The sequence below is a fragment of the Grammomys surdaster genome, unplaced genomic scaffold, assembly GCF_004785775.1.
Source record: "Grammomys surdaster isolate TR1022 unplaced genomic scaffold, NIH_TR_1.0 125780, whole genome shotgun sequence".
Lineage (NCBI taxonomy): Eukaryota > Metazoa > Chordata > Mammalia > Rodentia > Muridae > Grammomys > Grammomys surdaster.
In genome coordinates, this window is record NW_021620611.1 from 2964363 (window position 1) to 2983498 (window position 19136).

At 40.4% G+C, this 19136-nt stretch overlaps 1 protein-coding gene across 2 annotated transcripts in view; it reads right to left on the reverse strand.

Moving 5' to 3' along the window:
- Csgalnact1 (chondroitin sulfate N-acetylgalactosaminyltransferase 1) overlaps positions 1-19136 on the reverse strand; it is a 170273-nt gene that overhangs the window by 39966 nt on the left and 111171 nt on the right. For both annotated transcript variants that reach the window (XM_028789067.1, XM_028789068.1), the window contains one exon: positions 987-1203. In XM_028789067.1, coding sequence (XP_028644900.1) covers positions 987-1203 — 217 coding nt within the window. The remainder of the gene's footprint in view (positions 1-986; positions 1204-19136) is intronic.

A 19136-nucleotide genomic window follows, 5' to 3' on the forward strand; every position in this document is an offset into this window, starting at 1 on the left:
GTCTCCATCTTCCATTACCAGATAAGCTCAAAGGTGTCTTCAAAGATGATTTGATCCCGACACAAGGAACTTAACTACAAGTGATCACACTTGTGCTTATAAGCGAGAATTTGAGAGCTCCCAACCACATTCTCCTACTGAACACCACTGCTTTTTAATAATATAAAATTAATGATAAGAGATCTAAAAATCAGTTAAATGCTTCAAAATTTATGATTAGATAAAATAATCTGGCTTCTTTAAAATGAACTGATTAAGCCATTTATCTGGTTAACATCAGCCTATATGTGAATTCCATACTCAAAAGATAATGAGACCCACTGAGGCTTGGAAGAGTGTTTCCAGTCTCACATGGACCAATTCCATCAGTGTATCCTGGAATAGAAGTTCACTTACTGAGTACCTACAAAAATGACTCCCTGATGTCTTTTTACCATAGTTTTAACTTTAGGCTCTTTGGGTATGTAGCTTAGAATAAGAATTAGACTGTGATTCAACCCACTCCAGATGCAGCTAGAGCAGACAGCAAATGAAGCCAGACTTCTGTGAGCCAGGGTCTCTTGCTTGCCCAGGGTCATCGCTGTTGTGGGTTTTCTCACCACCCACCAGATCCTGCCCATTCATGATGATTTTGAGCCTCATTTATTTGCCTCTGAGAATCTCATTTTCAGCTGATGAGCCCAGGCCCACGTCATAACTGAAGGTAACACATTCTGCCCTGGTTTGTCAAGTAAGAGCTGAAGGAGACAGGTGTAGCCCTGGTTTATCTTTGTAGATGCTGTTGACAGCCCACCCATCCTTCCTAGATCTTCCTTCTAAGGAAAATACACCCAAGCAAGGATTTTATAATTGCTTTAGGGAGAGGCAAATACAAATGACCAATTTCATTTGAAGAAAACTGAGGAGAATGGAGTACATGGCAGGGGGAATGAAGGCAAAGGGCACAATGTCAGGAAAAGGGCAGGGCACCCTGCAAACAAACCAACCTGAAGTTCTGCATGAACTGCCGGAACTTGTCCACCCTCCTCGCTAGGGGTACGATAACGTTGATAAGCGTGTTTGCCATGTTGAGTTTTTCCTTTTTCACTTTCATGATGGGGCCAAAAGGTCGAAATAGGACAAGTCGTTGGAATTCATGCTTGTGGTCCCCTTTGAAGGTCAGCTCATACAAAGTGCCTTTATCCCTTTCTGTTCGGTAAATCCCTGAGGAACAAAACAAGCAAAGGTGGGTTCAGAAAAGGCAGTATCTTTCTATAACCAAGATCTCCCAAAAACGCCTTTAAATTTTATATTAGATCTCTACATTCTGTGATTAGAAAATTCAAAATATAATTAATATTCCAAAAGAGATAAACCCATCAGTCTAAAATTTCATTATGAAAGTCTCATAGAATCACAGGGAATGCTTATAATATTAGATACAAAACTATTTATATATTTAGAAGTATTGAAAAAAGGCTATTAGGAACATTGACTAAGTCTGATATAATATTAGGATGTGTTCTTTGTTGTTACTGTATATATTTTACAATATATTAAATTAGAATATTTCCATTTATTTAACTTAGAAATGTGCTTTGAAATTATAGTAATTTCAGATGAAACAACCACAGTGATTTATAGTAGCATCTTGGAAGAAAATGAGGCTAGAAATATGTGCCCTCTCCCCACGCTGAAGCTTTCAGAAGCATTAAGACAGTACTCAGAGTATTCGGTATGATGGGCAGGAGCTGTGCACTCAAGGCCAAAAGACTAGGTTAAAATTCTGGCTCCATGGTTGTACTTTCCATACATCATGTACCCCACAGAATAAATAATATTTTAGGAGAATGATCTAGAGGCTGATGCAGAAAGATCACTAGTCGAAGTCTTTCCTGGGTTTCAGAGTGAATTCAAGACCAAATTTCATTACTTAGTGAATCATTGATGTAGCGCAGTGAGTACTTACTTAGCATGTGCAAGGCCCTGGGTTCAACCTCTACCACCACCATCAAAAAGATGAAGCATGTATCAATAGGTCCCAACAGTGCAAGGCACATAGTAAAGCCTACATGTATGTCCCCCGTCATTTTCACTCTCCCTTATTCCATCAATTCTGGTGAAACAAGGCATATTGGGAAGGAAGAGAAACAGGAAGAAGTCTGTCTGTGTTGCCTTCATGTTGGGCCCCGTGTTACTGATTGTCACCTGTAAGGTTAAAGATATAGCTTTACTATCTTGCTCAGCCTTAAGCAAATGCTCCTTAAGATCAGCTTGACAGAACTGCCCCATCTAAAGACCAAACCACTCCCCAGGCCCACTTTCTCATCTAGACCTTTCTTCCCTAGGATCACTGGCATTGTGGGTGTTTTTCCATATATATTCTCTTATCATGCATTCCATTTCTTATTTATTCATATATATATGAATATTATATATATACATATGCATATATATATAATCTTTTCTCATACTTTGCATCCTGACTGCAGCCTCCCCTCCCTCCATTCCTCTCAGTCACCCCACATCCCCTTTCATCTCCAGATTCACTTCTCCTCAGTTTCCCTTTGGAAAAAAACAGGCCTCCCAGGGACATCAACCATCGAACACAGCATAACAAGTTACAACAAGACTAGGAACAAACCCTCACATAAAGGCTGAACGAAACAACCTTGTAGGAGAAAAAGGGTCCCAAGAACAGACAAAAGACTCAGAGACATCCATTTTCCCACTGTTGAGAGTCCCATAAGAACACCAAGCTAGACAACCATAGGTATATTTAGAGGACCTAGCACAGCACACAGGGTCCATGATTGTCGCTTCCATCTCTGTGAGCCCCTATAAGTCCTGATTATTTGATTCTGTGAGCCACTTTTTTGTGGTGTCTTTGATCCCTCTGACTCCTAAAATCTTTCCCACCCCCTCTTCTGCTGGATTCCCCAAGCTCTGCCTAATGTTTGGCTGCGGGTGACCACATCTGTTTCCATCAGCTGCTAGATGAAGCCTCTCTGATGCCAATTGAGCTAGGCACCAATCCACGAGTATAGGAGATTATCATTAGGAACCATTCCATTGGCTTTGTTTTTTGCCAGCTGTGTTTGGTTTTATCCTAGGTCTCTGAGCTATGCAGCATCTGGTCCTCGATGTATCAGGTGTGGGCTCCCTTTTGTGATATGGGCCTCAAGGTGGACCAGCTGTTGGTTGGTTACTCTCACAGGTTGTGGGCCATCATTTCTCCAGCACATATTGCAGGCAGGACAGATTGCAAGTCGAAGGTTTTGTGGCTGGGGTGGTGTCTCTGTCCTACTGCTAGAACCTTGCCTGGTTACAGAAAGTGGTCAGTTCAGGCTTTATATTCCCATTATTAGAAATCCTTATGAGGATCACACTCACAGATTCCAGGGAGTTCCTACCACACTAGATTTCTACACTTCCTCCCAACCCCCCCAAATTGCCCCTGAAGTCTAGTCATCTCTCCCAATACTCTCGTCTCTACTCCTCTGTCCTTTCATACCTGATCCTTCCTGTTCTCATCCCCACCTGCCCTAAAGATAAACGAAGAAAAATTAGCAACATTCAACAAATTAAGAGAGAAGTTTTTACTTTTGATTTATGCCGTATTTGCCATTCCACCTCTTACTCTTTTTAAGCCACCCATTAGCTGAGCATATACCTCCTAATCTCTGATTCGCTACAGAAATCAATCTCTGAGGGAACATGCTGCCCGATAGTGAGCTCCAGCTCTTCAGGGCATCTCACAAAGCCATTTCTCTTTCCTTTCTCATTCTTCTTTCTTTCTTTTGTGGGAAACATGCATCTTCTCCACACACATTGGCAAGTTCTCCTCTTTGTTCTTTGACTTGCGGGAGCCTTTTCATCCTCCAGCTCTGGGCTTGTAGCCTCTTTGATTTCATTCAAAGTTTAGACCTCTCCGAGGTGCAGAAAAGAGTCTTGCACTGTGAGTTTTCAATGTGGCCTCATTTCACACAGTCATCCAATGGGCCTGACTTAAGATTCAAAAGGCACAGTGTGCTAGCAGAGAGCAAGGGTGACTGAGAGAATCAGTTCTCTGCTGAGGCCTTTGCTACTTCCCAGAGTATCAAAAATGGGGACGCCCTGCTCTGCTTACCAATGTCAAGGATGCTGAGAGAATGGCTGAGTTTCTGTTGGGAAAATATTCAGCTTTCTTCTGCAGCCAGTAAAAAACGAGAGGAAAAGATTTATCCCTATGGAGCCTCAAAGGATTTCTGTGGAAACATCAAATACTTCCTTCATGTCTGTTAATTCTTTTAGGCAATTAGTCCCACGTGAGGAAACAGACCTCTAATGATGCCTATGGCAGCTAATTAGACTGCAACGTTTTTTTATACAGTTCAAGTGAGGCCCCGCCGAGTTACACAGGAGTTCAGTTGTCATACAGGTATGTCCACACAGTTGAAAAGCCCTTCAGGTTGGTGACTGAGCCTTGACAAATACCTTTGTTATTTTGTGTCACCAGCGTAACCACCCAAGCATAATCTTGGCAAAGGCTGTTGACCGTTGAACTTGAAGATAAAAAACGTACAGGGAAATAGGACCGCTGGGAGCTAGGAGATTACTTGCAAGAGGAATGGAGTTTGATCCACAAAACTCATGTAAAAAAAGCCAGTGGTGGTTGCCCATGCTTAGATCATCACACTTATAAACCAGATTTTAGATCCCTTAACTACATCTATTTTAAATATAAGTTTTAATAACTAAAACCCTCCTCAAACTGAGATCTACCAAACTGAGGTTTGCACCTGTCTCCCAGCTGTTACCACCAAGTAATGCATGAGAAGACACCACAGTTTGCCTTGTGCTAACTGAAAGGACAATACTTAATGGTGCCCTATGCTCTGTGAAACCTTCAATAATCAAAACACAAAGGATCATCAAGAAAGAAGACAGGAGCACCCAGAGGCAGAGGTGATTTGTAGCATAACACATAGACAACACAGAATAAACAGCCTCAAGCTGGGCATTCCGACTTGGAAAACTCAAAACGTGAAACTTAAGGATATACAGTGCTTATAAGTTTTGCATTTTAAGTCATTTTGGATTTTATATTTTTCTGATCCAGTTGATAAAATGTCTGCAAATATTTTAAGATCTAAAATTCTCAAAAATCTGAACCATGTCTGGTACCAATTATTCCAAATACATATACCAATCATTCCATATATATATAATCATTCCATAAATATATATGTCTGTGTGTATATATACACACAGATACACACACACACACACACACACACACATATATATATATAAAACTTGTGAGCTGTCATTTTAATTTTATGCAAATTAAACATAAAAATAAGACATTTGTAGTTCCAGCTTGGACCTTGTTTAGACACACCCCTGGTGCCTGCTTTCCTTAGTTTGGGTTTGGAGATTTTGGCTTTCTGTGCAAACATCCTGACTTAGTTATTTTCCTACTCGGGTCTTAGGCTGTGACCCACAGCAAGGAAGATGTTTCTTGTGAAAGAAATAGCTCCATAGTCTGACAGACCAATAGAGCAGAGTCCGTGCTCTCCCTCTCCTCCTGCCTCCCTCACCCTCTTCTCTCTCCCATGAAGGAAATGAAACCCTTGACTCATTGACGCAGAGTAAGTATTATTCTACCATCCAGCCCCACACCCAGCCCCACTGCTAATCTCTTTCTTACTAGGCCTGGAATCACCTGGCCAACTGGCCCTCTACCATCCTTATGTCCTGTAGTCACCTTGGAAATCAAAATGACAAAAGATAAGGATGTATCGCTTCTTGCCATCAGTAGACATGAGTATACACATAGTGACCAGTGTTGAATGGCTGGCTGAGCCCACGCAAACCTCCTCAAACCTCTCACCAGTAAAACACCTTTACTAATAAGAATCCCATTCAATCCTTCTGCATTCAGCCCCACCTTTCTTGCCTTCCTATTTGGAACTGAGATCTCTCACCTGGAACCCAGGACTCTCACCTAAAACCAGGTCTCTTACCTAGATAGCTAGCTGCAATCAAATGGTGACCAATATCATGGCCTCCGAATCTCAATTCACATTACATGCATCCTTCGGTCCTTAACCTGTCTATAGCACCATTCAGAGCCTGCCCTTGCTGTACCAGCTTTTTATAGCTTGCAGAATAAGCACCAATACCATATCCTGGCTTCAAGATCCTCCATAGTCTGGCACCAATGCTCTGTTCATAACTGAACATTTTGTCACTGCATCAGGTACTGTCTGGGTTGCAGTCAAGCTGGTGTATATTGAAGACATGTTGCCACACTTTCCAGTAGAGGATCTACAAGGAACCCTTGTATACTCTCAGTGGGAATGGAAAGTGATGAGACTGCTGTGTCTCTCATAGTTACACATTCACAAACATAAGAGTTACAGCAGCTAAGAGAGACAACACAAATCTCCACTGAGAGGTGGATACATAAAATGTGGTAAATGCATACGATGGAAAATTATTCAATATGAAAATGGAATGTAATTTGAGATGTTCTACAAGGACAAATTTTGAGAATAGGGTGTTAAGTGAAATATGCTGGTCACACAATAAGAACCAGTGCCTAATGTTACTTTTTGATAAGGCTCCCAAAACAGTAAAAACAATAGAAATAGAAAGTAGAATGGAAGTGTTCAGGAGACAGGAGAGGAAGAAATGAGGGGTTAGTGGCTTATAGATTCAGTTGTGGGTTTTGTTTTATTTTGTCCTGTTTTGTTCTGCTAATGCTTGAACCCAGGGCCTTGTGTATGCTAGGGACGTAATCTAATGCTGAGCTCCATCCATAACCCTAAGGTTTTTATTTGGCAAGATAGAATTATTCTGGAGTTGAATGGTAGTGATGGCTGTCTGATCAATTTAATGGTATGTGAGTTTTCCAGTATATTGCTCTCCTCTGAGAAGGCCTTACACTTTCTCACAGGCATACAAATTTCAACGGCCTCACACCTATCTCCTAGCCTTTCCGATCTCACCAGCCTCTCTATGGGAAATTTTCTGCCACTTTCTCAATGTAAAGTGGCTCTTCATCCTCCAGGCATTTTCTTTGAATAGCCCTTTAACTTTCTACCTTCTTGGTACCTGAGAATGAAAAGGGATGTGGAAATGATCCAGTCCAGACATATGAGACGCCATGCTTTGCCTCAGGAACCCACTTGTTTCTGGTCACCAGGCACATAGCCCTGTTTAGGGTTTATTCCCTAGCGTCACTGTTCATGGTTCACTAGAATACTAGTGAACACTAGTGAATACTAATAAGAAAAAAAGAGAGAGACTATAGTTATCCCTCAGTGTCTATGAGGGTGATCTAGGATCCCATTAGTGTACCAAACTATGAGAAGGATGCTCAATTCCCTTATATTAAATAATATAACACTTACTTATAAGCTGTATGCTTTAAATAATTTTTGGTTACTCATAACACTACAAAGAGTAAATCTTATGTAAATAATTGTTTCCCTCTGTTGTTTAGGGACTAATGACATGAAAAAAGTCTGAACACGCTCAGTGAGTAGTTTCAGTCCGCAGTTGGTTTAATGCACAGGTACTCTTGTGGATACAGAGGGCTGACTGAAGAAGATTAGTAGTAGGGACACTAACAGCAGAGAACAAGATGGACGATTACATTTTATAAATTACATATCCATAGGGTAATTTCACATTTTACAAAATCCTTTAAAGACTATGTACTTGTTTCCCCTCTAGCTCTAGAGAAACATATGCTACCTATTCTGCTCAAAAAGAAAGCCAGCCAAGTGATGAGAAAGGTTTTATTCTAAAACAATAATATTCTCCTTCTGTGACTTATTATTTCAATTATTAAAACAATTCTACTTAGATAATCTATCGTTCCTAGATCCCTTAAGATTTACCTTTTAAGGTTCCTACATCTAGTCCCCTGTGCCAGGGCAGGTTGGTAGCGTGGAGACGGGAGACTTGAGGGAGAGGTTATGTGAGGGTGTGACTGTGCAGAGAGGAGGGAGAGGGACTACAATCAGGATGTAAACTGAAGAATAAATGAAAATAGTTTTTTTAAAGAGACTGCTGCACAGTGCATTTGGTCATATCGTACTGAAGCAGACAAGTCTGATTCTTACTCTACCCACACTTTCTGAGAACCTTACTTAGTTAAAGTTGCTTGTTGCCTCCTCAGAAGCACTAGCAACTCTCTTTCTTCTACCACATTCTACCATAATGAGCTTGCTGGGGTATTAGACAATAAGGAGGCAATGAAGCTGTATTTAAGCTTCCGGTGTTTTCAAGGAAAGGCAATGTTTCCCTTCTGACTGCCAGGCTGTTTGAAAGCTAGGGCTCACTAACACTACTCCACATTGGAAAAGAGGGTTGTTAACCAAGGACAAGATCAAAATTTAAATGTTAAGGATCACATCTTCCCAAAGGTCCTCCCAAGGATCTGAGTTCAGTTTACAGTATCCATATCAGATAGCCCACAACTATCTGTTCCAGGGGCATATCTTTTCTCATCCCGATAGGAATCTGCACTCATGTAGAACACCCGCCCACCCCCAAGCCCCCAACACACACCACACCACACTTAAATAAAATAGAACTTTTCTGATAAAATCATTTATATACTAGAGAAGACAGCATGCAGGTAAACAAAATAGATATAACTATATAATAGGCATATGAATCAGCCTGAGCAGTCAGACAATAGAAAGGAATGCATCTCCACCTGATGAAGTTATGGATAGCTTGAGAGGTCTCGGAACAGGACGGAAGACTAAGTGGGTGTTTTTTAAGACTCCATAATCAGAGGGTGTACTGAAGAAAGATGGCATAATACATGAAGACACTGAAAAGAGGAAAACAAACACAACCCAGCCTTTTTAGGGTTAGGCAGATGTGACAGAGTTGAGCAAGGATAGACTGCTCTACATAGAAATATGTAGATGTATGACAGAAGTGGGAGATAAGGCTGGGGTCTCACTGAGAGCCATGCCTCATGTGCCCATGAGGTCATCCTCACAGACATGGCTTTATCCTGGGCCACAGAGAAGTCAGTTTATTGTTTTAACAGAGGAGAGATAAGGTCTTCAGAGATCACCTCATAGCAACACAACACAGGAGCAGATGGCAGGAAATGAGGTCAGGACTCATCAGGAAGGAAGGACCTGGAACAACAGGAAGTGGTAAAGGTCTTACCCAAGATAGTAGCCATAGATACGATAAGGGAAAAAAGAGCTTGCCAAGAACTTGGCTGGTGACTGGTGTGAGACTAGGGGAGACATCTAGCATAATTCTAGCTACAGGTGAGAAAGCAGTTAAGGACTGGACATATTTATTTTAGCAGCTGAGTAAGCAGGCTTAAGTCACTAGGTAAATTTTCATAAAGATATTGATTTGCATATTTCTACCCTATAAATTCAGGTGTGGGTGAGATAATCTAGAGCCTTTTAACAATGAAATAGGAGCTCAGTATGCCCAAAGCACAGTTCCTAACATTCATGATATGGAAGCAAACTCAGTATCCTTTGGTCTTACAAAAGAAGATATGCAGCTATCTGTGACAATGTGCATGAAATTGAGAAATTTTTGCTAAGGAAAATCAGGCAAATACTGAAGGACAAATATGGCATTCTCATTTATATGTGGAATCTAAAACCAACCAAACAACCAAACAACCAAACAACCAAACAACCAAACAACCAGAAAAGGAAGCAGAGTAGAACGGTGATTGCCACGGTCTAGAAGAAGGAAGGGGAAGAAGGGCTGAGAAAAGGGAAGATGTTCACTCAAAAGTTACCAAGTATCAGACTGGATACGTTTTCATGACGACAAGACATGAGTCAGGTGTAAAATTATGTCTTTTAAGTTAAGATAGATGACAGATGTTCTATTTAATTGACAAAAATGATAGACTGAGTGTTAGGTCTATGTACTTTTATAAATTACAAAATGGTAATTGTGCTCAATTTATATCTGAGATAAGAGTCTTTGAATTGGACAGAAAGGGTGAAGTGTTGTGGATAGCCCTGGTCTTGCATTTTGATGCTAATTCCGCTTTCCTGGGAGGGGCTGCAGAAGAGGAGTGAATCACTACACAGGTGACTTCTTGTGAACTTTCTCCCACCTTAATTTGTAAAATAAAGGCTAGAGCCAGTGATTGGGCAGTAGAAGGGAAGGCGGAGCAAAAATGTTTGGGGGAGAAGGAGGAGGGAGAGAGGACGACAGAAGTGGAGGAGGTAGAAGGAAAATGGAGCAGAAAAACATGGCCTAGAGAAACCACAAGCTGTAAGGGAGATGGGCAATACAGTATTGTCTCGATAGATCTGCCCAATCTAGGTGTGCAGCTTGTATTCATATTAATTGAGTTTTGTTTTCTCTTCCTGGGCTCACAGAATGATGTCAGTGTAGGAGTTTAGGGGTCCTTATACCATTTGTCCCTCCCTCATTCCCCCTTTTTTTTTCTGTTAGCATTCTGTCTAAACTCCACTCCACAGCTACCTGGCAACAGCCAGGTATGCTCCACCCAACAGTTACCTTGCAACAGCCAGGTAGGCCTGACCCACTGTTAAAGGGGCTGCTTGCTCCCTCCCTCCTCCCTCTCTTGATCTCTTGATCTCTTCTTGCTCCCACTTTATCCCCTGGCCCCTTCCCCATTCCCTTCACCCTCTTTCCATGTGCTCATATCTGGCCTCTGCTTCTCTATTCTCTCTCTCTCTCTCTCTCTCTCTCCCTCCCTCCCTCCCTCCCTCCCTCCCTCCCTCCCTCCCTCCCTTCCTCCCTCTCCCTCTCTCTCTTCCTCTTTCTCTCTCTCTTCTTCTTTCTCTCTCTCCCTCTCTTTCTCTCCCTCTCTCCCTCTTTCTCTCCCTCTCTCCCTCTCTCTTTCTCTCTCTGCCTCTACTACCCTCTTAACTCCTCTCCCCATGCCCTGAATAAACTCAGTTTTATACTACATCTTCATGTGGCTGGTCCCTCAGGGGGAAGGGATGCCTTGTCATGGGCCTGCTGAGACATTCCCTTACCCCATACCTGACTAAACCCTCATAGAACATATTTTCTATCTCTTCATCTTTTTATAAACACATTACCTTCCTCCCTTTTCCTTTCCTACTCTCCTTCTCCTCCTCCTTTTTCTTCTTCTATTGTGTGATACCCATCTATGGGCATCCAGGCACATTCATTCACCCATGCAAAGACTACAGCAGGATGTCAGGTATTTTCTTGTTATCATTCTCTGCCTTGCTTCCTGGAGACCAGGTCTCTTGCTGTACCAGAACCTCACAATTTTGCAGAGGCTGACTATCTAGGAAGCTCCCAAGATCCACTTGTTTCTGCTTTCAGATGCTGGGGTTATGGTCCTATGAAGCCCTGCCCAGCTTTTTATGTGGGTGCTGAGCATTCAAACTCTAGACCTCTTGCTTGGAGTGCATATGTTCCTATCCATGGATCCAGCTCCCCAGCTCCTTCAAGACCAGCACCAGAAAAGCAGATGGCAGAGAAAGCAGCTAAAGAGTGCCTCACTGTTTAGGGTTGAACTCCACAAGGGAGGTATGAAGGGCACGGAGTTAGACACTACTGAGCAAGTGCTAGGGGGAATACAGTGGGATCTGGGCTGCAGAAGGAGCCATGACGTCTCAGAATTGGCAGAGTTGGAGAACACGACAGAGTCAAAGTGCACATGTACACAGAACAAACAGTAAGGAAGTGACCAAAGACAGAGACAATAACAGAAGGAATGGGGGTGGGGGTGATCAATTTGAAGATATTGAGATTTTTGAGATTTTTAAGTTCAACCTGGTCCAGAAGAGACAAGGCTGAGGACGTAGCACACTGGGAACTGGTTGTCTCTTCTGCAAGTCTTCCAGACCTGGACAACAAGCTGCCCAAGACCCTAAGAACACAGACCTCTTTGTTGCCTTCAATTCTCTTTATTTGAGAACTACAGTTTTTGAAGTAGAAATGGCAGGTCTTTCTTTGATCTCATTTTAAGGAACTGGTGATTAGGAATTATGGATGTACACTTAAACTAAATGAAGTCGAAGAAGTGAGGTGGAGAGGGATGAGGTAGAAACACTGGAGAGCCCTTTGGAAATTCCTGACTAAACAATCATGAAAGGGAAGACAGAATTGCTTTTATTAAGGTTTGCTTCTGAATAGCTGCCAAGACTTTCAAAACACAGCACATTCACCTACTCAAGATGTATGGAAGAGCAGAAAACTTAAGATGAGAGCAGCGGGCAGAAGTAGGACTTACAAGATCAAAGCCCAAGGGATGTGTGACCAAGCTATTGTCTGTGGCCCACCAATGACATGGTCTACATACTTCTATTCAACTAATGGGCTACCAAAATAGCAGATGCATGTCTGAATGGAGATTTACATTTACTCTGACTCATATCTGGCTTTCTACCCATGTTCGAAAATACTATCTTACTTTTTAAAAGTATTTTTCAAATAGATAAGCTTTTCTTGTTGCATCTGGGTGACTAGAGCCCATTGAAGTTTGAAATAAGTAACTTAATCAAGGCTATACACAATGTGTTCATAGATGGATGGACATACAATTGTGAATTTAAGAGCTGTGTTACGGTTCAGTTCTTCCAAGTAGATCAACATTACCATAAAAAAGTGGGTTTTAGTACTTTTCTGTTCTTTATCATTGAAACTGACTTTTGAGAATAGAAAAAATTATGATGCTTCAAAAAGCTAACCAACTCTCTGAAGTGTATTAGAAAGCCAGTCGTAAAATTCATCCTTAAAAAGTAAGGTAATCTATTACTGATTCCTTGATATCAATATTTATTTGTCTTTCAGATATGGTTAATAGTAATATATCATTCCTCTAAGAGATACTGTGAAGATTTAATCAATATATGTAAAATATGCAAATCTGGTAGATAAGCAGTACTCAGCAATACCAGCACTCACATGAGAAGTGCCATTGCTGCTATCATGTCATTCTAGGGTGTGCAGTTAGTCACTGAACGTCTGATTGCTTTAGTCACATAGGCCAAGACTACAGAAAAAGCATGTCTGTTTGTTGTGCTGGCGTCAAGTCTTTTTGAAGGCAGAATCCAATTGCTGTTATTTTTTAAAAGTTGCTACTGTAGAACTAGATGGTCTTCCTATTATTGCAGTTAAGATTTTTTTAAGTGCTTTGTAATGAATATTAGTCTGTATAATATCAGAATCAATATAAAATTTCAATAATAATACAGCAATATTCTAAAGTATTGTTCATGAAATTTACTTTTAATTCATAATATTACCTGAAAATGTTGAATTGTTGGTTCTTATGTCTCGTCAGTTGCCTTTCTTATTACCACTTTCCTCTTTAATCGTCCATATTGGTTAGTAAAAATCCCATATCATATAATTGTATATTTGCTCACAGTCACTAATGTAATTAGAACAGATCACTTCCCTCTGCCAGAGACACCGAGTCTCCTGACTCTTCCAGACAAACTTCTGGGCTTGGCCAACATCCATGCTAGACAGTCTCAGTTTAGTCCTGGTTTTGTACTTTGTATAAACAAGCTACTTCGTAGCCCAGGATTTCTACTTTCTGGTTTTAAGAATTGGACCCCTTTGAACCCTCAAAGCATCAACATCACTGCTTTGTGCTTCAAGGAAAGTCACAAATTACATCTCTTTTGTTTGATTGAGTCATTTAATTAACTAATGGTAGGAGTTCATTTTAGTTTTACAAATAAGATATAAGATTGGATTCACTGGTCATCTGGAGGGAAGTGTATGTGTATGTCTGAAGAATTTCTAAATACGGATAAGCTATAACCAGAGAAAGATTAAGAAATTAATCTAGTAGGTCTAGAAAATACATTATAATCTTCGGCCATAATAGATATTAGTTGACTGGAACTCATCTTTTCCAGTAAAAACTGGTAAGCTTTAAAATATACAAGTTCCTAGGCTCCAACATATACCTGTCAATTTAGGGAATGCATCTAAGTTACTGTTCTATTACTGTGAGAAGACACCATGACCCAGCCAACTTTTAAGAGAAAGTTTTTAACTGGGGGATTGCTTACAGTTTCAGAGGGTTAGTCCATGATCATCACTGGGTTTGGTAGGATGGAGGCAGTAAGCATGTTGCTGAAAGGCTAGCAGAGAGTTTTATATTCTGGTCCATAGGCAGCAGACAGAGAGAGTTGGGGCAGGGAGAGGAAGAGACAGAGATACATAGAGACAGCGAGAAGGAGAGAGAGAGAGGGAAAAAGGGTAAGAGAGGTAGAGAGAGGTGGGGTGGGGCAGGGCCTTCCTTGTGCTTCTGAAACCTTAAAATTCACTCCCAGGACACACTTCTTCCAATAAGACCACACCTACCCCAGTAAGGAAATGCCTAAATGGTTCCCAAACAGTTCCACTGAATAAGGACAAAGCATTCAAATAATGTGAGCCCATGTGGGTCATTTTCATTCAAAACATCACAGTGTGGGACACCATCCTTTAGGAATCACTGTTTTAACATTTGAGTCTTCAGTGCTAGAAAATAAAAATGAGTAACTAGTCATTATCGTACACAACAGAAATGGACAAATGCTGTGAAATTTCTGAGTAAGTACAAGAAGGTGTTGTTTTTGCTGGTTTCAGTATGTCACATACACACACACACACACACACAATGTAGAGAAACTGAGCCCAAAGCAAATTAAGGCACCATTGTGCAAAGCTTACTTGTAGACCCAGTTGCCCATACCCTTCCCCAAATACCTACTTCCCAACAGAGAAAGTTGTACGAGGTGGCTCAAACACTAGTATTTAAACATTTAAATACACTCAGGATAATGTATCATCCCTTAAGAATGTTCTAAATTCACGAGGACACAAGGGCAGGTCAGATGATGATCAATAGAACTGCCTTCTTAATCCACTCACTCCACTTCTAAATCCCTCAGTTTTGGCACTTCAGTGGAATCTAGAGAAACTGAGAGAACACCACAGGCCTGATTGAAATAATACTTAAAGGCCACCCAGACATGGAAATGTTTGAACAGGTTGAGTTGTACAGCACACAGACTTAACATGGGACGACCAGAAAATATGAGAGTATAGTAGAAACATACAAAACATTCAGGAACCCATGGTAGTCCAGTAAGCCTACGAGGGAAACAAGGCATATTCCTTTTTTCACTTTTTAAAAAGACATTATTTATTTATTTTATGTACATGAGGTCACTGTAGCTAACTTCAGACACACCATAAGAGAGGATCATATCCCCTTACAGATGGTTGTGAGCTACCATGTGGTTGCTGGGAATTGAACTCAGGACCTCTGGAAGAGCTGTCAGTGCTCTTAACCACTGAGCCATATTTTCGGCACCCACAAGGTATAATTCTATACAGTAAGATATGGATGCAGATACGTGAAAGGTTCCAGATCACAGAAAACCTTGTGAGGATCATAGAGGAGGCTTCACCATTTGACACCACAGGACTTGTTGGCTTTATTTGATATTGCTTTAGGTATTTCATTTATTTATTTTGATATCTACTATAACTGAAATATAACAATGTAAATGTTAAGTTAATAAAAGTACTGTGGTGGTTTGAATAAGAATGGTCCCATGGGGATGTACATTTGAATGCTTAATTCAGCAAGAAGTGACATTATTGGAAAATATTAGGAGGTGTGGCCTTATTGGAGGAACTAGGGATTGGCTTTGAGGTTTCAAAAGCCCAAGGCTTCCCAGTATTGCTATGTCTTTCTGCTACCAGAGATCTAGATGTTGCTCTCTCAGTTCTTTCTCTAGCACCACACCTGCTGTGTGCTGCCATGATTCCTGCTATAATGATAATGGGCTAAGGTTATGAAACTATAAACCAGCCCCAGTTAAATGCTTTCTTTTATAAGAGTTGTCATGGTCAGAGTGTCTCTTCACAGCAACAGAAGAGTGACTAAGACAAGTATGTCTAATCAGCACGGAGGCTTTAAGTAGCTTCTATGGAAGTTGATGGTCATCGGAAGTCTGAGTCCTGAGACTCAGTTCCCTCCAGTCTTTACAAACTCACATATGTCCACATTCTTATCCCCTGTCCCTGTGCCCAACCTTCTACACACACACACACACTTGCATGCATGCACATGCACTAACACACACATTGATTCAACAGAATATATAAAACAGGGGAATAAAATAAAAATCATCTTTCCTTTGGGGTCTGAAGCACGGCAGGAATCAATTTAAAACACTGAATACTGGCAAATGGAAAGTCTGTCACCCAAAAGGGGTTATTCATAAGGAATGGCAAGCTATCTTTTGGTCCTGTTAATCTGTCTGGTGACAAGCCAGACAGTGACAAAGCCAGGGAATGCCAGGGAAAGTTCTTACAAACCATGCTAGCGTGGGGCAAAGAGAAGCCTGAATTTTAGATTTTATTTTGTCCTTTACTTGTTCTATGACTTTGGGAAAACTCTATCCCAAAAGCCCAGTTTACAGATTTCTACTGCATAGAAATTAAACAATAGCATTTTTCAGTACTCACAACAGGGCAATGAGCCAGAAGATTATTGCAAAATTGGAGCAGTACCTGTACAAAATCTCTGTAGTTACTTCATTAGCATGACATGATTACAAAGTGCACTGAAGAACTAAAACATTTCATAAGACATCAACACCTTAAATTTTCAGATACTAATTTAATAAGAGGATTTTTCAAACAAGTGAGTCCGTAGAATTTGATAATATTTAACCTATTTAAGTAGTAAGTATATTTTCTAGGATTTTTTTTCATCAAATGAATTATGACCCCTAAACCCTTTGACAATGTGCCTATCAGAAAAGATTTCTGTCTTCTCTCTTCCTTGAGATCTGACTGTGTTTTGATGCAGTGGCCACCTTCTTTGCTGGACAGTTTTCTCTTGGAGCCTGGAATGCTATGAAACATGTTCTAGTAGTCTGGGGATAAGTCTCAAGGCATTAAACATGGACACTTCTGATTCTGTGTTCCCATACTCCAGGTGCCAGATCTGGGAGCAAGCAATGTTTCGGGTTATTTTAACCTCTAGATGGGAAGTCCCCTCCTACTCTTCTAAGCTTTCTAGACACACTGGGGCAGAGTCATGTCACCCTTGCCTGTCTCTTCTGAATTCCTCATTCCATAAAATATGTTAGCACATAAAAATGGTGATATTTTTTCTTATATTCTCTGACAAATGTATGGCAGGTATTTGTAATATGCTAAGAACTATTACATTATGTAACACCTGAAAACTGAAGTTTTAATGTTATGCCAATATTATAAGGAAGGCACTAGTAACTGTATACTCAGTTTTAGTAATAGACTCTTATGACATAATACACAGAACATGAGACCACTCAACCTCTACATGGAGGCAGACAGTGGGACCACTGTCCCACTTGGTAGGACCTTCACTTGCTTCAGAAAAAAACATTCTAAATCCACAAGCACAGCAACAAGTAGTTTGCTGAGACACTAAAACCCCATGCAGTTTCCCATGGCCATATTTAATTTAGCCTAGAAAAGTCTTCAAGTAGATGATGATAAACTTGTGTTTTGGCCACACTGTCAACAACAATGACAGTCCTTTGACAAGTTCTCAGTGATAGATGTCTTTATTTTGGTTTATGTATGAGATTATGTGATGATATTGGTGTAACATCGGACCTTTGGTTTTCAGGAATAATATAATGGTTCTGAGCATAACATGCTCACATGTCATAAAGTTCTCAGAGAAAATAGATTTTCAATGACCATGTGCCTCCATTCTGTAGCTAGTTAACCCAGGGAAAGATACTAATATGTTAATAATTATCTTAAGGTACACTTATATATACCAATTAAAAGAAAAATGTTTAGGGAGAAAGATGAGTCTATTAAGTGCTAGCCATGCAACCAAGAGGAACAGAATGAAATCCCCAGAACCCATATGAAAAAACTGGAAACACGGAAGAACCTGCTTGTAATGTCAATGGTGGTAAGATATCTGGGACTCACAGAGTTTAGAACATACCTACTTACTTGGCAAGTTCTAGGCTAGAGAGAAACCCTGTCTCAAATAACAAGGTAGACAGTACCTGAAGAACAACAAGCAAGGTTGAGCTGTGGCCTCCACAACCACTGGACACATGTCATATACAGCTATACAAACATATGTGCCTTCAAATGCACAGGCACATACACCAACAAATAAATAATAGCTCACTAGGCAAAAAAATAAAACATTGCCACAACAGGCTGATTATAAGGGATTTACTTCAAATTCAGTAACGTAGGTATCTTATGGGAAAAGTGGTGAAGAAGTACCAAAAACAATATTTTTATAAATTTAGAACAGAGAATATTCATATATAGAGAAAGACAAAACACACATTAAAAATGATGAAAAGAACAATTCACCAAGGGAAACATAATGTTAAACATATATACATTAAACAATAAACCCTCAAAATACACGAAAATGAAAACTAACAGCTGACAGAAGCAATATAGAGATCTACAGTTGTATCTGGGGATCAGTCATCTTTTCAGCAACTGACAGACACGTTAGACACAATGTCAAGAAGCACCCTGAAGATATGAACAATCAAATCACCAAGCAAGGTCTAATCAACAGTTGGAGAATATGTCACCCTAAACAGTATAGTAAACACATCTTCAAGCATTCCTACAAACATAACTAGGGCCCCAGAACAAACCACAGTTTTAAAAGAATTGAAATATAAACAGCGTGTTTTATGGTTATAGTGGAACAGTAACAGAAACCTGAAATAGAAAGGTAAGACAGAGGCTGCGGAGATGGCTCAGTGGTTGAGAACACTGGCTGCTTTTATGCAAAGGATCTGGGTTCTCTTCCCAGCACCACAGGGCAGCTCACAACTCTGCCACTTCAGTTCTGGAGGAATCTGATGCCCTCTTTGGCCTCTTCAGGCACTGTATGCATGTGGTGCAGACATACATGCAGGCAAAACACCCATTTACGTAAAATAAAAATAGATCTTTAAAGGTATAAAAGAAAGATAGGGCAATTTCTACAAACTTTTAAATTAAACACCATACTATAATCCCTGACCCAAATTAAAATTTTTTATTATACAAAACTAAATAGCTAAGTTGCTATATAAGGCTAATTAATATAAGGTAGTCTGTACTTCAGGCCATCTGCCAAGAATTGTCATTTTAGAGCAATT